At 38.7% G+C, this 25200-nt stretch overlaps 1 protein-coding gene across 2 annotated transcripts in view; it reads left to right on the top strand.

The window, feature by feature from the left end:
* LOC124775955 overlaps positions 1-25200 on the top strand; it is a 93660-nt gene that overhangs the window by 47326 nt on the left and 21134 nt on the right. For both annotated transcript variants that reach the window (XM_047250899.1, XM_047250833.1), the window contains 3 exons: positions 4804-4867; positions 4947-5028; positions 5114-7450. In XM_047250899.1, coding sequence (XP_047106855.1) covers positions 4804-4867; positions 4947-5028; positions 5114-7450 — 2483 coding nt within the window. The remainder of the gene's footprint in view (positions 1-4803; positions 4868-4946; positions 5029-5113; positions 7451-25200) is intronic.

Genomic DNA, 25200 nt, shown 5'->3' with positions numbered 1-25200 from the left:
ACCTTCATTTGCCTATATTTTGTTTTACGTCAAAAATATTACCCTTAGTTACTGGGGAAAGAGTGTGTGTATGTTTGAGCTTAAGGCACCCTGTATGTAGATTCTATGTAAATCCCACATATGTTGTTTGTTGTCTGCAGTTAACTACTGACATAAACTCAAACAGTAGTGTCAAATTTTTACATGTAATAATGTGAATGAAGTAAGCATGCATGACAAGGACCAAATGTATTCACCGAATTTACATATCTTACATCTAACAACGCGACAAGGCAGTTTCTTATTTATTTCGCATGTGTCACTACTCATGAAATACTTTACTCCTCTCTCTTTTGATAATCTTTCTGACTTGATTTCGTAGATGTGAGAACTGAACTACTTATTTAAATTTTTGACAAATTATTTTGCATTTCTTAATTTGTGTGAATCAATAAACACTTAAGAAAATAGAGAGAATTGCCTTTAAAATCAGTGTTTATAAAATCCATTTTTGTAAAAGAAGCTTGCTGTCAGATTGCAAGATCGACATTGTGAAATTTCTTTCTTAACTGGTAAAATTTCTGGTAAACATACATGGAGTGAAATATGTTGTGTGGACGTAATTGGCATCAATGCGTAAGTTTCAGTACATATTTTTGCTAAATGCAGTATACAGTATAATAGTTACAGAAGTGGAGAATTATCATGCCATACCGCCAGTAACATAAAAGAACAGGAAGTTGAACATAAACTGGGAGAATGTCAAGAGTGAGCCCAAAAAATTCATATACATAGATTTTAAAAGGTCATATGAACTGTGGACTGTGCCATCTGTGGGGTGGCTTCTGTGCCTCGGTGATGCAGATAGCCCTGCCTTAAGTGCAACCACAATGGAGCGGTATCTGTTGAGAGGCCAGACAAATGAGTGGTTCCTGAAGAGGGGCAGCAGCCTTTTCAGTAGGTGCAGGGGACGATTGACTTATCTGTCCATGTAACATCAACCAAAACAGTTGTTGTGTGCTGGTACTGTGAACGACTGAAAGCAGTGGGAATCTACAGCCATAATATTTCCCGAGGGCATGCGCCTCTACTGCATGGTTAAATGGTGGTCTCGTCCTCTTGCACAAAACGTTCCGGAGGTAAAATAATCCCCCATTAAACTCTCCCAGTGGGGACTACTCAGGATGACGCTGTTATCAGGAGAAACAAGACAGGCATTCTACGGATCCGAGCTTATAATGTTAGATGCCTTAACCGAGCAGGTAGGTTAGATATTAGAAAACTTAAAAAGAGAAATGGGTAGGTAGGTTAAAGTTACTAATAGTGGGAATTAGTGAAGTTCAGTGGCAGGAGGAACAGGACTTGTGGTCAGGTGAATAAAGGGTTAAAAGTCAAATAGAGGTAATGCAGGAATGGGTTCAATAATGAATAATAAAATGGGAATGTGGGTAAGCTACTGTGAACAGCATAGTGAACACATTTGCCTACCAAAATAGTACATGTTAATATGCCAACTAGCTCTGCAGTGATAAAGAGATTGAAGAAAATGTATGGTGAGATAAAAGAAATTTTTCAACAGTTAAAGGAAATGAAAATTTCATTGCATTGGTGGACTGTAATTCAATAATAGGAAAAGGATGAGAAGGAAAAATAGGTGAAAATGGACTGGGGGAAAGGAATGAAAAAAAAAAAAAGAAGCAGCCACCTGGTAGACTTTTTCACAGAGCATAATTCAATCATTGCTAACACTTTGTTTAAGAATCATAAAAAAGGTTGTATACGTGGAAGAGACCTGGAGACACTGGAAGGTTGCAGATTAATTATATAGTGGTGAGATGGGGATTAGGAACCAGATTTTAAATTCTAAGACATTTCCAGGGGCAGATGTGGACTCTTGCCACAATTTATTGGTTATGAACTGTAGATTAAAACTGAAAAAAACTAAAAAAAGATAGGAAATTAAGGAGATGGGACCTGGATAAGTCAAAAGTAGCAGAGGTTGTTGAGAGTCCTAGGAACTGCTTTAGGCAACAACTGACTAAAATGGGGGAAGGAATTCAGAAGAAGATGAATGGGTAGCTTTACGAGATGACATGGTGAAGCCAGCAGAGAATCAAACAGGTAAAAATACAAGGCTTAGTAGGAATTCATGGATAACATAGTAGATATTGAATTCAGTTGACGAAAGAAGAAAATTTAAAGAGGCAGCAACTGAAGCAGGTGGAAGGGAATAAAAACACTTAAAAATGAGGTTGACAGGAAGTGCAAAATGCCTAAGCAGGAATGGCAAGAGGACAAATGTAAGAATTTAGAAGCATTTATCACTAGGAGAAAGAAAGACACTTCCTACAGGAAAATTAGACACACCTTTGCAGAAAAAAAGAAGCAACTGTATGAATATGAAGGGCTCAAACCATTGTTAAGTAAAGAAGGGAGATGGGCAAAATACCTGCGGACAAAGAAGAAGTGAGTAATTCCAATTCCAAAGAAAGCAGTTGCTAACAGATGTAAAAATTACTGAACTTAGAGTTTAATAATTCTTGGTTGCAAAACACTAACATGGATTCTTTACTGAAGAATGGAAAAACTGTTAGAAGCCGGCCTCGGGGAAGGTCAGTTTGGATTCCGGAGAAATGTAGGAACACATAAGGCAATACTGACCCTATAACCTTATCTTGGAAGATAGGTAAAGGAAAGGCAAACCTATGTTTATAGCATTTGTAGACTTAGATAACTGTTTTGACACTGTTCACAGGAATACTCCCTCTCCAATTCTGAAGGTAGCAGAGGTAAAATACAGGGAGTGAAAGGCCATTTACAACTTGTGCAGAAAGCAGACAGTATTTGTAATAGATAATGGGGTATGAAAGGGAAGCAGTAGTTGAGAAGGGGGTGAGACAGGGTTGTAGCCTATCCCCTATGTTATTTAAGCTGTACATTGAACAAGCAGTAAAAGAAACCAAAGAAAAATTTGGAATAGGAATTAAAGTCCAGGGAGAAGAAATAAAAACTTCGAGGTTCGCCGAGGACATTGTAATTCTGTTAGACAGCAAAGGGGCTTTGAAGAGCAGTTGAATGGAATGTACAGTATTTTGAAAGAAAAATTGAAGATGAATATCAATAAAAACAAAACCAGGATAATGGAATGTAGTCAGATTAAATAAGGTGATGCTCAAATTCGTAATGCTGGCTAAGACTTTTAAAAAATCTGACTGCTAGATTAAAGCCACTACATCTTTGTAAAAATGTGGGACATAACAGGAGAACAGAAGACAGATATCAACAGTGCAGTAAGCTATCAATCTAGTTTTTGCTGGCATGCAGATATATAAGAAATAATTTTATTTATGGCCACAGGGAGTACTGTGTGTGGTTAAAATTAAATAGGTGCAACAACAAATTAAAGAGAATTAAATTTGGGGGGAATTGCATTGACAAGAATCAAATTGAATTGAAGTTGGGTTCTGTGCACTATATATGAAATTGCTTTGCATTTAAAATGCTTTTTGGCTAAAGTAGTGTTTTCATATGTGCTATTATGCTTGCTGTGAGAATGTTTGAAATCATTTTACATAAAATGTTAGAAACAATTATCTGCATCAGAGACTTTTTGGTTAATATCCACTGTGTTTTTGAGCATTTGTGCTGTAATCTTCAGTTGGATACAGTTGTTTACATTTGTAGTACTGCTTCATACAACCATTCATCTGCTTTGCATTTTATTTTCATATAAAATACTTACTTCACTGGTTATTGAGATTATGGCTGTGAATCCTACCTCGTGCTGAACGCTGGGGAGCTCTTGACTGTGTTTGCTCCATTCATCAGCCTGGCCATACCCCTTTTACTTCATTTTTATTATCTTTCATGTGTTCCACAAACATGAGATTGATTACCTCACAGTTTGGACACTTGATCTTACATACGCACATACGTACATTCATGTATACCACCAGTATGGCAATGAATCTTACATTATAAACATAACAAAATTACTCGGACAGGTTGTTCCAGTAAGCTACAGTTTGCATTTCATTATAACACACAGCTTAATACCCCTGAATGCATACAAGAGCAGAAACCTTCCAGAGATTGTATAGACGAAGATATGCATAGCCTTGCAAGTCAAAGAGCAATGCATTACTATGCAAATATAAGGATAATATGTTAAGGTGAATAGTGGCAGTCATTTAAACGGTTCAGCAGATACAGTTAGTATGTGTATAGATGTGAATTTTTTTCATTTCATACATATAGTTTTTTCATATAGAAACATAAATGTCACTTTTCATTATTTTAATGATGAATCAGTGAACTTCATTTGTCTTATGCAGAGGAATGTCCGGTAACAAGCTGATGTCAATCACTGAGTGTGCTAACAAAGCTTTTGTAAGTCAGTGAAACAGTATTATAGGAGCAAGTTTATCCTTGCAGTTCAATGGAATAACTAATATTATTATGTTATATAGGTTTTAAAAAATGATTAAAAATGGTACTTTGCTGTCAGTGCATTGTTACAACACTTCTATACCAAGTCATGTTTTACCAGAAATGCAGACAGCTGTGAGTGGTGGTAATATTTCAGTACAAGTGGAAACTTAAATTTAATTACTCTGTTAATTTCTTATAAAAGTTTTCCATCTTGAATTTAAAAATAGAGGTCATTATTGGATAATACATTACTTTCAGGTGTTGAAACTTGCACTTTGTGGCAATAGGAGATGGGTGTTGCACTCACTGTTACAATGTTTAAGGCTTATAGTAGACAATTCAAAACATTAATTTAAATTGTGAGTTATTTACTGTTCTTTCCCTTTTTTCCAGAAATTTGGAATTGAGAAACTGGTTGATGAACTTTGTGCAAAATTAAAGGAAATACAGAGCGAAGGTAATTGTGAAAGATTAGTTTATTTGGCCCCAGTTCCATGAAAGTCATGGTTTCTTATAGATTTATATTCTTTTATTAGGTGAGAACCATAATCACTCCACTCCATCCTTGCCTTCAGTCAGTGAGCCTCAGTCACAATCACCAAGTGATCTAGTGCAGAAGTAAGGAAAATATTTGTAATGATTTCTTCCATGTATGTTTTCATGGTAATACATTTTTAAATGTGTTTTTATTTTTTAATTTCAGGTATTATGCTGCTTTTCCACCTCTAACCAGGTGTAGTGATTCCAGTATTAAACCACCAGTTTTAAGCTCAGATCTTTCTTCAGCTTGGGGAAATAAGAAAATTTTAGCAAATTCTTTTGGAAAAAATAAACTCCAGATAAGTATTTCACCAAAAAGTGGTAAAACATTGGGTGCTACAAATTGTGCTGAGAACAAAGAGAACCAGGGGAGAAATGACAGTTTGTCTAATGGTATAAGATCTAGAAACCAAATCAAGGACAAGGACTGGACCGACAATGCAGAGAAAGAACTGGTTTGTCCTTTTTCCTGGAGTTTTACAGGAGTGTGGAGTAATGAAAACACAGGCTTAAATGCATTTGCTCCCAGCGTAAAAGCTATAACGACAGGATGGAGAATATCAAAATACAATAGGCAAAACCAAGGGGAACCACAGGAGACACTATCTTTGGAAGACACAGTGAGCATGGAAGGAGAAATGTGGAATATTGGTTCATGCAATTTTTATGAACATCAGGTGCAGAATGAATTAACAGAAGACATGGGAAATGAAAGTGAAAGAATACAGGATTATGATGGCGAGTCAGGCCAGACTGTGGATGAAAATTTGGCCCAACTAATTGCGAAATTTGACCACAGTATAGAAGCTTTGTGGAGTCCAGAGAGTAGGTCTGAAAATTCATCACCAAGTAACAAGGTAATTGGATCTGAAACACCATTGGAGAACACTTTCATTACTTGTGCTGAACAAGAAAACTCTGGAAGTAAGAATTTACCTGTTGGGAGCTTAAACAATTCTTTCATACGTTGTGGTACAAATATTAAAAGCTCTATATGGTCAAGTCAGCCATCTGATACAGTACCTCTGGCCACAGATGAAAACAAGGTGGACTTAGTAGAACAAGAAAATGTAAGCAGTTGTTTTGTTAGTGACAGAGAGAACAATGATGAAAGTCAGTACATTGACAAAACCAAGCAGGATGTTGATAAGCTTGATGCAGTAATTAATGGCACAGAAAAAGTTGTGGGAAGTAAATCAAATAAATTGGGAGATCAAGTATGTAAGAAGAATATAGCTCCCAAAAACTGTTTTCCATTCTTGAAACTTGGAAGTAACATGGCTGCTGGAAATGTGAAAATGGAGATGGGAAGATCAGCATGGAATAAGTTTGATGGATTTTCATCAATGGCACGTGTTTTACCATTGGAAGAATGCCTACATCCTGAAAGACCAAATAATGTCTGGAATAGAAGATGGCCAACTACTGAGAGTTCAAACATACTAACAAACAACTTCCCACATTATAATATGTTTCCAAATTGCAGCAGTTTTTCAGATGGTAGTTTTGGGACCTTGAATCATAATAGAGAGGATAGTAGTTTCACAGAAGTAGTTCCAAAACAGTCATTTTGCAATTTTGCTTCAGATAATAAATTTGTTGCTGTTCCGCCCAGTACAGTTCTTAAACAGTCTGATGGAATTTATAATGTAGCAACAGAAGGTAGAAAAACAAATGAAATGACAGATAATGTTAAGGACAAGGAAGAAGAAGATTTACTTACTTCTACCCGTACACACTTTCGTCCAATACGACAGGAGAGCTCAGACTCCCATAACAATAACACGGGATGCTATGCTGATGGGACAACTTTTGTAATCCCTAACAGTTTGGAGTCTGTTCCTTTCAAAAGAAGTGAAAGTGGTGCTCTGTATTTGGAAACAGATTTAGGCATAGAGACTCCAAAAAAGTACATGGAGTACAAAGAGAAAGAACTTTATAATGGAAGGCATAAGGCTGCAAGAAGCCCTGATAGTGTAACATCAGCAGGAAAAGATTTTGTACCAAAATTTAGAGTACGTCAGATTGAAAAATGTTGCCAGACTGAGGCATCTGATGAAAATGCTACAAGTGATGAGGAAGTTGATACTAAAAGAAGCAGGCAAGAGTCAAAAGAAAATGAATTTTACTTCCCAGGAGATGAACATTTTGCTGAAAAGATTGTTAACTGTTTGGAAATTGATGACGATCATGTTGACCATACATTGGAGAGCAAACAGCCATTTTCTATGCTATTCACAAGCAACAGTACCAATGACAGTAAGTTAACACCGCTGTTGAAACAAAGTGAGCAGTATCAGGCCATGAGAACATCAGAGAATGTGTCTGTATCATCAGAGGAAATGTCATATCGGTGGAGTGCTGCTGTAAAGAATTGTTGTAAATGCAACCGTAACAGTACTGCTTGGAAAACAGGTTGGCTGAAAGAATCACATGGCTTACCTATGTCTCAGGATGAAATTTGGAGCGCATCAGTATCCACCATTCAGTCACATGCCTGGTAAGATAGTCCTCTACTGTTAAGCCTAAAATACACATTCTGTATGAAATTATGTTCATTATTTTGTAGAGCTAGCTGTAAGCTACAGACGAGTGACAATAATTAACCCCTTAACTTAGCAATTTTTTTCAAATAATGTCTTAAAAATATATTTTTTAACAATGGAAAAATGCTATAATGAATGACATGGCATAAAGACAGCTGTTAAAGCTAAAAATTGTGATTACAAAATTGTGAAGATCGCCAATAATATAGTACCGAGTATACTCGTCCACTGGACTTTGGATTTTGTCCTGAAACTTGAAGCCGTTTCTTAGTTTCTGTACATCTATGAAATCTAACCATTAGTTCACAAGGGTTTGCTGCGAACATAAATCTTGAAGGAACTGGCTGAAGCACAGTTGATGTATTTATGTCATACCACTGGAAAGCACTTGTCACTCACCTGATGAATGTCATCACTTTGTCTCTAATAAAGTAACATCACATTCATCTTCACTTTCTGAGTTGCTAAATTCAACGTCAAACTCAGAATCACTATAGTAATCCTTTTTTGAAAGCATTGCCTAAACAGTATAGGAGATCATCTGAAAGTGTGTGTTGTTTTGTCAGGTATCCAAAGCTATACATAGTAAAGATGACCATGTAGTGGTAACCACTTCAGCCACAAGATAAGTCAGGCTAAAAGTGTAGTACCAGATGCTTTCTAGCAGCTTGAACAGTCATGAAATTGATATAATTGGGGTTTTATTTACTTGAAGATCTCTTCTTAATTTCCCAAAGTATATTTGGGATTCTATGTTAAGGGATTAAATGTAATCTTTTTTTTTAATTTTATGCCCAAAACTTTAAAATTTATCATTGAAAAGAATGAGGGATAGTATACTTTATAGTGTTTGTTGCCATTCAGTTGCAAAATAGAACAAATTTACTCCTAAGAGTTTGTTCAGTTTTTTTGTAGCAGAATTGACAAAAACAAATGTCTGGCATTTTACGTCAGAAACATAGCTGCTACCATTGTGTTGATGATTTTCTCTTCAGCATTTGTAGAGCCCCAGACATTGTCACATGAGATCTGGTTGCTAATTTACAAACAGTGCATCCTTCAACCCATTTACAAGAATGTAGAAAACCAATCTTGAGTACATAAACTAGTAAAGTTACCCTAACTTACAGTTTTTTAAGACAAACAACCTGTTCTTGTTACAGCTTAACTCATCAGTTAAGGAGCAACAGCTTTCACAGTTTGAGGGAAGTAATGGTATAGCTTCAATAAAATAACTCCGTAATCGACAGATAGCTGTGGCAAAGGGGAGTTGGACACCAGTGACACTAGAGAAGGTAGCACATAGTTCAAAGAGAGAACTGCAATTTGGTGGACCTTGCTACTTCAATAATTGAAAATCAGTCAAAGTTCTCAAAATATAGCATCTGAGGCAAGGAATTTTCCCTGTTGTAAAGTGATTAGTGAACATCAACGGAAGTTGCACAAAAACGGGGGAGGGAACAAGATTGTCTCTATATAGAACATTACTAGTGTGTTCATGTTCAGTTTATGTATAACATAACTCTTTTTAAAATTTTATGCAAGAGTAAGTCATAAAATTGCTTAAAAATACCATTAGGCTAAGAGCCACTTAATTCATTGCTTTCCACAAGAATAGTGGACACTGCTACTTGCAGATAGCAATCCTGTCCCTTTGAAATATGCTCACTATTTTTATATACTTGAATTTAGAATATTTCGTGACAGTACTCGCTTTTCTGTGAAATGTTTATAAGATGATATTTGACTTTTCTGTGTTGGCTTCAGTCGTCTAGTGAAAGTATGATTTCACAATGGTGTTTAGTTGGCTGCCGAAATGACCTGGTTCAATGCGTTTGCCTCATTTTTGGTGCTTCAAATACCATTTCTTCGAATGTAGTTCCATCTTGATGTTTATATATAAAAGTAGTAAAATAATTCATTTTTGCTGTTCACTTGCAAATTATTATAACGGGGACCTGAACATTGTTCCACTGTCTCACATCGAGAGTTCACTGCCGACTGACTACTGTCAGAGACAACTCCAGCGTCAAAGACATTTCACACAACACACAAGCTTCCACTTGTAACCAGTCTCCTTGATATTTCTTCGTCACATCTACTAATATTAATCAATATGCTGTCATTCTCTAACATTGACAAAAATATAAGAAAACATTTACAACCTCCCTCATCGGATTTGGTATCGACAAATCCGGTAGAAAATAACACATCTCCCAGATCCATTACACCTTCTTTTGCCTTCTCTATTGTTACCCATCCTCCCCCTATTTTTCTGTGACTTGTTTCTGATGTTAACAAGGTATTTTTACTGTTGGGAAGATAATGGAAGTATTTAAAATTTGGTACCTCTCATCCTGCTGGTCATCCACTGGCAGCAAAAAGCTATTCTCGCATTGACCTATGTCATTGTTGTTTTGCCTAAAATGGTGCGCTATATATTGTCATCAAGAACAATCTCTGCTAATTTGTGACTGTACATCCATAAGTATATGCAGTAACCATAGTTTTGCAGAAAAATTCTAAGTCTAGATGAACCCATAAAATAATTAAATCCTTGCAGTTCCACAACATAGAAATATCCTAGGTTGTGGTGGTCTAACAAAATAATCAAAGTCCGTACCACTGCTGTCCAAAATCAGTCAGAAAATCTACTATTCAACAGGCTTACAGAGCTCCCTACTCTCTCAAAACACTAAACCAGAAGTTCTCCTTTTTCCAAGTCTCAAACACAAGTCCCCTTCTTGTCTCAACATCCAATCCCAGCTTACTGTACCATGTTCCCATGATATCTTTGTCCTATTGGCTGCCCCTTCATTCCTTTCCCACTATGCCACTCCATCAGAGCTGCCCAGCGGGCTCACCACTCTTTGGCAAGTTGGTGCTTGGCTACTGCGGGGCCATAGCCCTTGCAGCATCTTTTCCCTTTTGTGCTGCATGTCTATACTCTTCCCCTCTATCCTTTTTCCCCCATCCCTTGGGGAACATGTCTAGTATATTTTTGGGAATGTGTTCTGCATTTTCAGTAGCCTGACATCAGAACAGCCCCTTCACTGTTTTTTCGTTTCTTCTCCTATCCTTCCTCCACTTTGGCATTTGAGGTTCCTCTTTTTCTTCTTCCTCCCTGTACGATCCGGAAGGCCAGTCCATGCGTCTGACGCATAACATTTGATTGGGTAACGTGTAATTCCCAGCCCTGGGTTGACAAGTAGGGTTCGCACGTAACCGCTGGTAAACGCCAGACCCAGGGAGGGGTGATTGCCTGAGCTGTCACCTTCTCGAGTTGCCAATTAGTCCCTCTGTCAGTTATTCAGGAGATGTGACCTGAGGTGTGAACAATCACTTAAGGCAGGTGAGCCCCCTGTGAGGGAGACCCTCAGTTGGAAGGAACATGCTATCGGAGATGTCGGTGATCATGGAGGATTTTCTTGCAGCCAATCATCATAATCTCGTTGACATCTACTGAATGTAAATGGAATGAGGCTAACAATTCAAAGACCCACCTAGCTGCTCCTCAGTTCTTTCTTGTTTCGTGTACTGAAGACGGTCAGTCCTTTGCTATGGTTAATCTATTTATTATTGAGAAAGGTGTTGACGCAGTTGCCGGGTAGACTGGTGGTGATTCTCAAACACAACTGCTTGCAGCTTCGTCCCTCCATGGCTATTCTGTTCATGTCTAGGCCCATTGAACATTAAATTCTTTGCATTATGTTATTTACACTAGGCAGCTCAGTGGCCTGACTGAGGCAGAAATCCAAGCTTATCCCTGTTATGAGGGCATCACTGCAGTCCATTGGGTGATGAAATTGGTTTATGCATCCTTCTCACCTAAATGCACTCCTTTTCTCACATTTGACAGAGTTGTGCTTCCATCAAAGATCAAAGCTGGCTATGAAGTGATTGTGGTCCGACCGTACATTCTGATGCGCTGCTACTAGTATTAACGTTGCATCCACGCTCGGATGTCCTATTGAAACCCGGCCAAATGGGCTACTTGTGGTACGGATGCTCATGAGGGCTACTTACCACATCTCCATTGTATCAGTTGCAGTGGTGACCATGCAGCCTCCTCCCAAGAATCTATGTATCTTGATGAGTAGGCCATCCAGGAGATTTGTGTGAAGCAAAAAGTGCCTTACCCTGTCACTCACAAGTTGTTGGCTAGTTGGAAACACTGCATTGTACCATCCAGCACTTAGAGTACATTCTTGGTACGTCTCGCTCCATGAAGGACATGGCCACGCAGACATGTGACTTCAAATTCACCGCTGCAGTTGTAAAATCGCCCAGCATCACGTTAGTATCTCCATCTTCTCCTCCAGCTGTGTAACAAGCCACCAAATTTCTGCCTCTGGTGGCGAAACCTCCTGCTACACAACCAGCAGACCGGAAAGGACATAAGGAATACTCTTGTGAAGACTTTTTATGTCTCTCCAGCCAACAAACATCTGAACTGTCATCTGCCAACTGCAAAGGCTCCAAGAAATCAGTCTTCTCCTTCACTGACTTGAAAGTACTAAGCCGCCAAGGTTACACCCTTTAATTTTTCACTCCTCCCCATTCCTCATCATGACTCTCCTCCAATGGAATGTTTGCTGCCTTAGATCCAACAAGGAGGAATTACGGCTGCTTGTGGAATCACAGTGTCCAATTGTTCTCTGCCTCCAGGAAACAAAATTGCGTCACTATGACTGCCTCAACCTCTCACGTTTCTTTCCAGTTCATTTTGACCTTCTCCTCGAGGACAGCATTCCTTATCATGGAGGAGTCATGCTGCTCATCCGGGGTGATGTTCATAGTCAAACCATCTTCCTGAACACTCGGCTGCAAGCTGTCGCAGTCCGCATTTTCACCTTTTTTTTTCTTTGTACTGTTTGCATCTCTCCGTCTTCAGTGTCACCAGGGTAGACTTCCTTCAGCTTATTGGGCAACTCCCTCACCCCTTTTTGCTGCTCGATTATTTTAATGCGCTCTCCCCAAAACCTTTCAGACATCTGCCTTCTTGGATGACCTTCTCAGTGAACTCAACCCCCATCTGCCTTAACACCGGAGCACCCACATTCCTTTCAGACTCCATGCACACCTATTCCCCTTTTGGACCTTTCGTTCTGGACTGCCCAGCTTGCCCATCATCTCGAGTGGTCTGTTCTGTCTGACACGTACTTGAACAACCCTTTCCTGTATGCTATCCATTTGCCGTCTCGTACCTCCACCTACGTGCAAACCCCCGTGTAAGCTTTCTAATGCCGACTGGAGGCTTTCTCTTCCCTGGCGAACTTCAACAAACATTTTCCCAGTCGTGATGACCCGATAGAGTACCTTACCAACATTATATTTACTGTCGCAGAACGTTTCATTCCTCGCAATTCATCTTTACCACGCCGTTTCCCTTTTCCTTGGTGGAAGAGGCGTGCCGCGACACAATTCATGAATGGAGATATGCTCTCCGTGTTTCTAACCATCATCCTACGATGGTGAACTGTATTTATAATAAACAGTTGGGTGCGCAGTGTAGTTGCTTTTCTTGGGATGGCAAAAAGTTAGTTGGATTTCATTTACTATTCTTTTATCAGTTCCACACTCTTCCGTTGTGTGGGCTAACCTCTGACGACACTCAAGAGACCAAGGTCCATTCCCCAACTTCCAACCTGGCCATAGCAGATGATGTAATAGTGGACCCTGTTGCTATGTTCAACACTTTGGGCCACTATTTTGTGGAGATTTCGAGCCCCAACCACTTTCACCCTGTCTTCCTCCATCAGAATTGTGAGTACTGCAATACCATTTTTACTCTCACTTCATCCAGATCCTCCGCCCCAGAGCCAGATGATGTTCATATTCAGATGTTGCAGCCCCTTTCTCTTGTGGGCAAGCACTTTCTCTCCTTCATACGTCCTATCGCATCTGGGTAGAGGGCATTTCCCAGATGTTGGTGTGCCACTGCCGTGCCCATATCTAAGCCCAGTAAGGACAGACTCCTTCATTGTAGCTACCGCCCCATTTCTCTCACCAGCTGTGTTTGCAAAGTGACAGAACGCATTATTCATGCCCAGCTGGTATGATGGCTCGAGTCTCGCAATTTACTAACCACTGCACAATTTGGGTTTTGAGCATGTTGTTCGGCAGTTGACCATCTTGTCACTTTGTCCACCCATGTCATGAATGGTTTTATGCGGAAATACCAGACTGTTACCGTGTTTTTCGGTTTGGAAGAAGCCTATGACACCTGATGGAGGAGTGGTATCTTCCGTACTACCTGCGCATTGAGCTTCAAAGGCTGCATGCCCTGTTTCATTCAGGAATTTTTAAAAGGCAGAGTTTTCAAGATACGTGTGGGCTCTGCCTTGTAGGACACCTTTATCCAGGAAAACGGTGTGCCTCAAGTTCCATCCTGAGTGTCGTCCTGTGTGCTATCGGCATTATCTCTATTATGCCTGTCTCCCATAGGGCATCTCTGGCTCCCTTTTAGTTGAGGATTTTGCCATCTACTGCAGTTCCCCACAGGCTTGTCTCCTTGAGTGTTGCCTCAATCGTCTTTATTTGTGAAACATCGACAATTGCTTTCACTTTTCCATTGACAAAACCATTTGTATGAATTTATGGCGGTGCAATGGTTTTTTTTTCCGTCTTTACATCATGGGCCTGTTGCTCCTCCATATGCTGAAACTATAAAATTCCTGAGGCTCATGCTCGATGGGAAATTTTCTTGGTCCTCTCACATGACTTACCCGGCTGCCCACTGTATCCAGTCCTTCAATGTCCTGTGTGTCTTCAGCAGTACCTCCTTGTGAGCGGGTGGACCATCCTTGTCCGTTTGTACCGATCCCTTGTCTGTTCGAAACTAGACTATGGGTATTTAGTTTATACATCTGCGCGTCCATCTATCTTATGTCGTCTCAATACAATCCACCACCATAGCATCCTTTTCATCAGTGGTACCTGTTACACTAGCCTGATTGAGAGACTGAATGCAGAAGCTGCCACACTCCCGTTCTCATACACACAGGTTGATATCCTCAGTGGATATGCATGCCATTTGTCTCCCTTGCCTGGCCACCAATCCTATGCCCCCTCCTTTGATGACTTCTTTGACTGCCAGTATGGGGTGCATCCCTCTTCTCTGTTACTTCCTGGAGTTTCCTTTCAGCTATTTCTCCGACAGCTTAACTTCACACTACATGCAGGTTCCCATGGGTATGTGTGAAGCATTCACCGCCTTGGCTTCTTGTGGTGGCCCATGTTCACCCTGGACTTCATTCACTTCCTAAGGACACTGCCCCAGCCTCCCTGTATCGCCATAGATTTCTTGACCTTTGGATGGAACTTCTCAGTAGTACCTTTGTGTATACTGATGACACTCTGTGTTGCTGTCTTTCAGCACTTTGGCATCACCACTGGTCTTTCCTTCATGGGAATAAGCTGCAGGCAATTAAACCTCTTCTTGTGGCTTTGCTGACTTTCTCTCGGCCTTCTCTCTGCCAGGAGATCATTTTAGCTAAATTATGTTTAGGGCACTGTCCTTTTTGCCATCATATTTGTTAAGTAGTGATCCACCAACACTTTGTGCCAATCGTCATCAGCCTTTGACAGTTCGCCATTTCCTGATGGAATGCCCTTTTTTTTAACCACTTATATTCTCATTTGTTTTTGCCTTCTGAGTTATTGGCTGTTTTAGCAAATGACCTGTGGGCTGCCAACCTTGTTATATGTTTTATCCATAGTAGTAAATTGACGGAGGACATTTAATCTTTAGTTCAGGACTTCCGTTGTGTGTCTGGCATATTTTAAGCCCTTTCTCCTAGAGAAAGTACTTGTTTTTTAGCAGTCTTTCCTTCCGCCGATTGAACTTAACCTGTAATCACTTTTAACTCATTTTTTGTCTTTATGTTCTACACTTCTGACATGGGCGTGTATGATCTTAGCTGTTTTTACGCCATAGAACAAATTGCAATATGTTAGTCTGGTGCATTAGTTTGTCAAGTTTTTGAGTTGCGTGTTGGCATTCTGCGTGCTATAGGTTTATTTATCGATTCATTTTTTATTTGTAGTTCACTGTTTTGATTTTTATTTTGTCATTTGGAGATAGTGAGTGGTTCTTTGGATACTAGAAAATGGAGTACCAAGTAGAGAAATCAAAACATTTCTGACATATCCTTATGTTTGAGTTCAATAGAGGGTGACAGCAATGCATACAGCCAGAAGTCATTCCACACCCACCTTATTCACTTGATCTTGTGCCCTCAGATTTTGGCCTTTGCTGCTTTCTATCGAACAACCTTGAAGAAACTTCCTTTCTGGGATAAAAATGTGCTCTGAATATGACTGAATTCTGGGATAAAAAGTGCTCTGAACGTGACGGGACAAGTTCTTCGCCTCAAAAACAACTTGATTTGTATAGTCACAGAATCGGAAAGATACCCCAGCTTCAGCAGACTGTTGTAAATAATGAAGGGGAATATCTTATTAATGACTAAAGTCTCTAGTATGTGTATCTCTTGTGTTTTTAAGAAAATGGCACCAACCCAATAGTATCAATTTTTTCAGCTTTGAGCCAGTTGGCCAACATTAATGTGGATGAAGTAGAATCAAAATTACATAATATAGTGCACTCAAAAACTGATTAAAATGGTGCTGAATACTATGTATTTAAAATGAACAATGTCTCATAAAATGTTACACTAACATGTGTTAACTTTGTTACAAATGTAAAGACGTAAGGACTCTGCACATTAATGACAGTGACATTTAGGTTTGGAAATAGTGATTTACTTTGCATGCTGAGATGTTTGCATGAATTGGTTATAAGTGTGATTTTGATGGGATATTCATCTGTCAGTTTTGGTTAGAGTTTCATGCCAAAGGTGTGGTTTCTTAAGCTGTCTGGGGCAGCCCCAAATTGCTGCCTGTTTAACCTGCTCCAGCAACCACAATCTCACCAACTGACTTGACTGCTACCAATGACTGTTCAGAGCAAGCCTAACAAATAGGAAACCTTCCAGTTTTTTGAACTAGAAATACTACAGACATTTTACCCACACAAGGAATGTCCACTCCCTCAAGTTTCTAAAGGATCCTTCACATAATTTTCTAGGCTTGGCTGTATGCTCACAGATTACAACCGTACACCTTACATGCATTCCGTTTAATGTTCCTCTGCAGGAATTTGCAAACATTGGAAGCCCCAGACTAAGGAGTTTTCTACCAACCTTTTGCGTTTCTGTGAGCTTTTGCCCAACCACTTAGAATCTCATTCACTACAGTGCTTTTAAAAGTCCACTCAAATCAAAACGTAGAGTTGCTCATTCTGTAACATTTCAGTTCTTAGAGCCTAAAGTTGTTTGGTTGGTTGGTTAGTTAATTAAGAGTTCCATTGACCAATCTCAAGGCAACCGTTAAGATGTGGAACGTGTCAAGTGCATAAGAAATGCACACATGAAGAAAGGCTTTTCTTAAGCTTCAGATTTTTTATTACCAACCCCATTTCCTTAAATGGCACTAAATGCATATATTATACCCATAGATTTATTTGTTCCTTTTCAAGAACTCATCTGTGGTATAAAAAGAGTTCTCAAGGACATATGATTTCAGTTTATTTTTAAAACTATTACTGCTGTCTGGCAGACATTTTATTTCCTCTTGTAATTTACCAAAAACTTTTACAGCAGCATATTTTACACCTTTCTATGCCAAAGATAGGTTAAGTAGAGGATAGTGTAAATCTGTCTTTCTTCTGGTATTATAATCAGGAATGTCACTGTTATTTTTAAACTGGTCCGTATTGTTGAGAACAAATTTTATTACTGAGTAAATGTACTGTGAGGCTGTTGTAAGAATTCCTAACCTCTTAAACAGGTGCCTATAAGATGTGCAACTATGAGCCCCACACATTATGCTTACCACTTTATTTTAAGAAGTGAATACTTTTTGTGTAAGTGTTGAGCTACTCTAAAATATTATTCCATGTGACAGTAGATAGTAAAATTATGGAAAGTATGTTAACTTGCTAATTTCTATATCCTCAAAAATTAGCAATTATTCTGATTGCAAAAGTTGCTGAACCTAGATGCTTTAGGAGATCCAAAATATGAATTTTCCAATTAAGATTCTCATCTATATATAGACCCAAAAACTTAGTATGTTCCACCCTGGCTACTGATTTCTGTTAATGTGTTATGTTTATTAAAGGAACTGTACTCCTTGCAGTAAAAAAATTGGATGTACTGTGTTTTTTCAAAGTTCAGAGCAAGTCCATCTGCAGAAAACCAATTAATAACTTCTTCCAAAGACATTATTTGTATCATTTTCTTTCGAAGTTTCTTTTACTGGGTTAATCCTTTAACTGCTCTGGACATGTTAATGTGCACGCCTTTGTACCTGTCCCTGTGTGCTCTGAACATGTTCACACGCACCACCAGACTGGTGGTGAGCATAAACACCTTCAGAGCACACAAGGACAGGTACAAAGGTGTGCACGTTAACAAGTCCAGAGCAGTTAAAAGGGTTAAGAATGATGCTTGTATCATCAGCCAACAGTGTCAGTGTAGCTTCTTGTTTCAGATAAGAAGGGAGGTCATTTACATATATCAAGAACAGAAGGGGATTCATGATCAAACCCTGTTTTAAGTAGGAAACTTCCTTAAATCACTTACACCACATGAAGACACTTTTTGCTTCCAGTTCTGTAGATATGACTAAAAGCATTTATATGCTGTTCCATTTATACCATAGAATTGTAATTTCTGTAACATAATGCCATGGTTCACACAATCTAGTGCTTTGGACAAGTCACAGAATATTCCTATTGGTGACATTTTGCTATCTAAAGACTATTATGTTAGCAGTGAAATTGTATATTGCTGTCTCATTGGAACAGCATTTTTGAAATCCAAACTGTGATTTACTAAGTATCCCATTACTGTTGATGTAGCTAACCACTCTTGAGTACATTACTTTCTCAAGATTTTTGAAAATGCTGTGAGCAAGTATACTGGCAGTAATTATTGTCATCTGTGGTGTCCCCTTTTTTGTAGAGAGGCTTGACAAAGGCATATTTTAACCTGTCTAGGAAAATACCTTGAGTATTACATATGTGGCTCAGAAAATAAGCTATAACTGCTCCAAATTGTTTTAATGCCTTGTTAGAGATGTCATTTACTCCAACAGAACATTTATTTTTCAAAGATGTTAATGATTTTCCTTATTTCACAAGAGGTTGTTAGACGAAAATTAATCTGACTAGGATTTCTCAAAACTGACTCTTCCATGCGCTGCTTGGCTTTTTCTTTTGAACTGTTCTCACCAATTTTTCACATGTGCTTCAGAAATGAGTGTTAAATACATTAGCTATTTGTGTATTGTTGGTTGAGGTGGTCTCATTCTCTTTAATAGTAATACTACCTATCCCAGTGGTTATTTTTCTCTCTCTTCTCCAACAACATTCCATACTGATTTGATCTTATTGCCAGAGTTGTTAGTTTCATCTCTAATATACATAATTTTTGATTTTCTGATAACTTTTCTTAATATGTTACCATAATTACTTCTGGGTCTTTACTAATTCTTGCTGCCTTGTACAATTTTCGTTTACTTTCTGAAGACACTTTAATACCTGTAGTAATCCAAGGTTTCTTTGAAAATTGTTTACTGTTACATTTATTAATTTTTCTGGGGCAACAGTATTCAAAAAGGGATACAAATTCATCAAGAAACATGTTGCATTTATCATGGCATTTGTCTCATTGTATACATCTTCCCAGTTAACATTTCTTAAATTTTCTCTGAAGTGCTCTATAGATCCACTGAAATCATCACAGATTAATAACATCTTTTTTTGTCTGATAGACAGCATAATCGGGAGTCATTCATTTTTATGAATAGCTTCCAATCGCTTAATGGGGTCCTGTACGCTATCGCTAATGTCAACATTATATTATCAAGCTGTAGTTCACATGCACAAACTTCAAAGTGCTGATTGACACAAAATTTGCTTGCTTCTACAAATTTTTTCTTATATCCTTGTTTTGTGTAAATGGCAACTGCTCCTTTGTCCATGCTAAATCTGCAAGTGTAAGATGCTAAATTATACCCATTTATACTGACACTTCCCATCCCCACAGTTACATGGTGTTCAGACAGTCTCATTTTTGAGATCACCTAAACACACTAACAGCTCATCTACTTTATTTATTATTCCCCTGATATTTTGATGAAGTAAATAGATACTACCCTTAGCTTGTTATCTATTTACTGTACTTGAAGCTTCTTTTATTCTATTTTTGTGATTTTTGTCTGTCTGACTTTGGCTTCAACCGAAAAAGAAAAACTACATATAATCAATACTATAATGTATTGATTATACCAGATGTACAAGTATTAAACCGGAATTTGGTTGTTTTGAATAAACAATATTTTATTCAAAATTATCTCCATTGCTATTATACACTTCTCCCACCTCTGGCAGGCTGTGAATGCCACGCCAAAAAAAAAAAAAAAGATCTCCTTTTAAAGCAAACCAGTCAGTAAGCCATTTTTGTACATTTTCATATGAATTGAGGCATTGTTCAGCAGGAGCTTGTAAGAGTGATGCAAATAGATGATAATCGGACTAAGCCAAGTCTGGAGAATAAGCCGTGTTTCCCAACTGAACGTCTCGATCATTTCCCTTACATGTTTTGCTGTGTGTGATGGGGCGTTATCATGGAGCAATATGACTACATGTTGCTTTCAACTAAAGAGAAGTGGTTTCCTGCATCACATTCAATTGTTCCATGAGTTCCTCTTGAGTTTGAGTATCATCTTTGTCCAATAAGGCCTGCATTTCGTTGTCGTCGAACTCGTTTCTCACATCAAAATCACAAATTTTTTGAACCACTTAAAAATTGTTTTCCCAAGAGCATGTTTGCTGAAAGTTTGTCAAAACTTTCGATATGATTCTTCAGCAGTGTCATTCAAATAACAGGAAACCAATGCTGTCTGCAAATCATAGTTCGTAGGCACAGAACTTGACATATTTACGAGTTTGAAACAGATACCAATGTGTGGAACTTGGGTTACTGTGTGTTGACATTCGTCGTCAGCCATTACAGGAAGCAGTTAGCGCTGCAGATGCGGTCTCATGGGCGCTACACTGAGGGCTAGCACCATCTATAGGGAAATTCAGATTTCGTACATCTACACCTGGTAACTTCCTTTTTGAGGTATGTATTTGCAGGCACTCTCTCTATTTACGCCTTATTATATGTAGCGGAAAGTACAGTTGTTAGGTTCAGTCTCCTGATAGGAATGGTTTTTCTTCCTATGTGCATAATGGCTGTTTATCTCACGCTGTGAGTGAGTTGTGTTGTGTGTCTGTTGAGTTCAGGTGAATGTATGGGGTGCACATAGTATTGTCGCATTTGTGTTGTATGATGATGATGATGATGATGATGATGATGATGATGAGAGAATAGAACAACTCTGTGCAAGCACATGGCCTACTCTTGTTGAATAGCACCAAGGTGGCTGTTGAATTTAACGTCCCAAGCAGATAAATGTCAGTAGTATATGCCTAAACTCAGTTGTGAAGAGGTTTGAAATTTAATGGAACATTGGTGCTAAGCCTTATCTGGAATGTTTGCCACTATCTTGCTTGCCCTTGCTGGGAAAATATTAGTGGCAAAATTTCTTCCATCTCCAGGATTCCTGCTTGATTGATACTTACAAGTTGAATACCAGAGCACAGATGTGTTTTAGTGACCTTTGGAATTTACTTCTGAAAGCAGCATTCAATTCTTTGTTTTTTTCATGTCAGTGGTAAAACTTACTGCAGAGTACCTATCTTGGTCTTTACCTCTACTGGTTTTGCTTACAGCAGCTTTGTACAATCCACTTCCTTTATTTGTACCTCTGATAGCCTATAGTGATAATCCACGTGGTATCATACAGTTACAGTAGCTTATCTTCAGTCCTCCAATTTAGGATTTCTAGACAGAGCATGGCAGAAATTATCATCTCCTAACAGTTCAGTCTACATTGATGTCGGTAGAGCCAGGATGCAAGCTCAGGTTGTATCAAGGATTGGGAAGGAAATCGGCCATGCCCTTTCAAAGGAACCATCCCAGCATTTCTTGAAGTGATTTAGGGAGGTGTGGAGAACCTAAATGTGGATGGTCAGATGAGAGTTTGAACAGTCATCCTCCCAATGCGAGTCCAATGTGCTAACCACTGCACCACCTCATTCGGTAGGAGTTTGGCGTGGCATGTGCTAGTGTTAAACCTCCACAGAGCAAGGGTCACAATAATTTCAATCTGTCTTTGTTTGCTTCCAAGTGTTGAAGCTGGAGAGACATACTAACAGTCACATGCTGAACTTGTTCTGACAAAGGGTCATCCTACACTGGTTAGACAGTATCATGCCCGTAAATTTCCTACTGCAGAAAATGTGCTCTGTCCGCAAGTTTTTAGACATACATTTGCCACAGAATATGCAAAGTCAGTTGGAGAGTTGTTCATCTGTATCTATTCACCAGCTTTGCTTGGATTGATATCTTATAGGGTTATAATGTGAAGTATTCATTGATTCATCTGCTGGGATCCATCCAGTGAAGAATTACAATTGAGTATACCTCTGCCAGTGTAGCTCACAGCTTTATGTGAACACACAAAAGCCTCTGCTTACATGGTCAGTACTGTGATAAAGATGTAATCCTGTGTAGGTCAAATGATATATAGTAGAGGCATTAGTATTACAGGGATTGGAGGAATGTGATGGTATACTTTTTTTTTTAATATGAAACAAAAGAAAGTTAATGGAAATAATTTCAGTCCATGCACTGATGTGTTCATATTGTAATGAGTAGCTGGGTCATTCCATGTCAATTCAACCAATTTGAGAAAATGTTCCAGCTGATAGTCTCAGATTTGGCTGAAATTTAACACACCAGTGCTACCAAGTGTGGAACACTCATGTACAAAATTTTAAGTTCCGCTGTCAATTAGTTCTAGAATTATGGCTTGTGAAAGAAGCTGGCGTGACCCGGAAATTGCAACCCGCATCTGGCAATCTATCTTCAGACCCAACTTGAGGTCTTACTAACCTTGGAACTATTCCACACAGTCCAGTGAAATTTTTACAACCCAGTAACATCCATTTAGAGACCACACTCTATGAATCAAAACACCAACAACATATTTCTGAGGGAAAATAAAAAATTCCAAAATGTGATTAAAAAAATGTAATATGTTAAAAGGTACATATTGTAGGTGCCCTCCATGCCAAATATAATTCACTCAAAAAGGGTATACATTTTTTTTGTGGTAAGCTTAATGTGGCCTAAACACACACAGAACTCATCTTGCCCATATCAGTCACACAAACAGAGTTACATGCACACGAAAATAGAAAAATTTGAAAAATTACCTGAAAAACATGGATTTTCTAAGTGTGGTAGCACAAAAGGGGCAAGTGATATGCAAGCCAAATTTCAGACACTGCATCAGTAGACCATAATATAATATGTGGCAAAATTTCAACTTGTTACTGCAAGACATTTGTGTACAATAAAAGTTGACAGAGATGTATTTAGTTACGTTTCTTTTAACATGATTTAGCAAGTAATAATGATGATGCAGACAGCTTGTTTCAGATAACCATTAGGCAACAGAAAGTTAAACAATGGTAGTTTTCAGGGACAGAATGAGTCATTGTTTGGTAGGAACAGCAAAGGAAACAAGCAACAATTACAGGTTACTCATGTTTTTAAGATTCTAGTTCAGATTGGTCATTACTGTTGTGGAAAGTCAGTATGGAGGCAGAAGAGTGTACTAGTGGTGCTTTTGTTCAAACAAGCTGCAGTATTGGTAGAGCACAAGCATCTGAATGTCATAAAACAACATATGGAACAAAATGTGGCATTCGCTTTGTACTGTATGATCTGGATGAATCGGACCAAGATTTGTTGCTATGGAGATCCGGGATACACTCTGTGGGCACAAGAAGTACAGTTCCAGGAAACTTTAGTGTTTATTATCATCATATGAAAGTTTTTCCGGATAAATATTCTTTCCTACAAAGAAATTGTTTTGATCCATTTCGGGTTCATTAGACGACAGTGAAGTGTGGCCTCAGAGAAATTGATATAAAATCAGTATTGAAAGTGAATCAGTGCATGAGACTTAACATTATTCTTATCCTTGCACCTTCCAGCTGGTCTATTGACTACACTGCAAAGGAATTCAATGTTTCTACATATATGGTAAAGCAAGCTAAGAAAATAAAAGCAACCCAAGGAGTGCTTCCACAACTTCAGCAGGTTCAGGGTAAGCAATTGAGTTCAGAAATAAAGGTGCTAGTGCCAGAGTTTTATGAAAATAATGACTACAGCTGAATAATCCCTGGAAAAAAAGACTATGTACCAGTGAAAATGGGAAATCTATGTGTACAGATGCAAAAAAGACCATTGCTATGCAACATATCAGAACTATATGTAGAATTCACGGAAAAGTATCCCAATACCAGAGTAGGTTTATCATCTTTTTTCAATCTTTGGCCAAAATGGGTTGTGCCTGTAAGTGCAAGGGGCACACACAATGTTTGTGTATGTGAGGCCCATCAAACTGCTAAGCTGATGTTTGCTGCTATAAAGGATTCTGGTCTGGATTACAAAGGTGCAATGAAGCTGCTAGTGTGTGACATCAGTTCCTACCAGTGCATGATACACAGTTGTGAAAAGTGTTCTGATAAGGCAAATCTTGCAGAACACATGAATAACAAACTGTATGGTGAACTCCTTATGGATGACGATGAACTTGTTTCTCATAAACAATGGACACACATGGGTTGCCCAAGTCTTGAAACAAAGCAAAGTGCAGTGGAAGATTTTGTTGAAATGTGTTGTCAAAAAATGGTCAAACTGACCACACACAGCTTCACAGCAACAGCACAATCAGCTTATCTCCAGTTTTGTAAGGATAATTTGAAACAAGATGAAATTATATTAATACTAGACTTTTCTGAAAATTATGCATTTATAGTTCAAGATGCCATCCAAGGATATCATTGGGACAACAGTCAAGCAACTCTCCAGATTTACTGTAGAGGTGAATCAGGTGATGTGTCTGTCATGAACCTGTGCGTTTTTAGTTACTGTTTAATTCATGATGCCATTGCAGTTCATGCCCACATTCGCACTGTCATGGCATATGTGACAAACAAGCTGTCTCACATACATTTTGCGAAATACTTCAGTGATGGGGCAGCTAGTCAGTACAAAAGCTGTAAAAAATCTCAAAAATTTATGCATGCATTACCATGATTTTCAGATTCATACAGAATGGAATTTTTCGCAACAAGTCATGGTAAAAATGTATGTGATGGTATTGGTGCTACCATTAAGCGCGTGGCATCACAAGCTAGTCTGCAGCACCCTACAGAAGGTCACACCCCTTAATTATCTGGGTACGGAAAAATATCTCTGGCATACAATCATTCTATGTTTCGAAAGATGAGGTGAAATCAGTCAAAGAGTTGCTAAAAAGCAGACTAGAACACGTTAAAACTGTTGCAGGCACAAGGAGCCATCATCACTTCTCTCCAGCGGATTCTGACAATGTGCAGATGAGCAGAGTGTCTGGTTATAACTATAGGTTCATGCACAACATGTGTCTTCACAGTGTGTCTGACTCAGGATTCAGAAGCAAAAGCAGTGACATACAACCAGGTTGTTGT

This window comes from Schistocerca piceifrons, chromosome 1, assembly GCF_021461385.2.
Source record: "Schistocerca piceifrons isolate TAMUIC-IGC-003096 chromosome 1, iqSchPice1.1, whole genome shotgun sequence".
Taxonomy (NCBI): domain Eukaryota; kingdom Metazoa; phylum Arthropoda; class Insecta; order Orthoptera; family Acrididae; genus Schistocerca; species Schistocerca piceifrons.
This window is presented reverse-complemented; position numbering and strand designations above follow the sequence as displayed.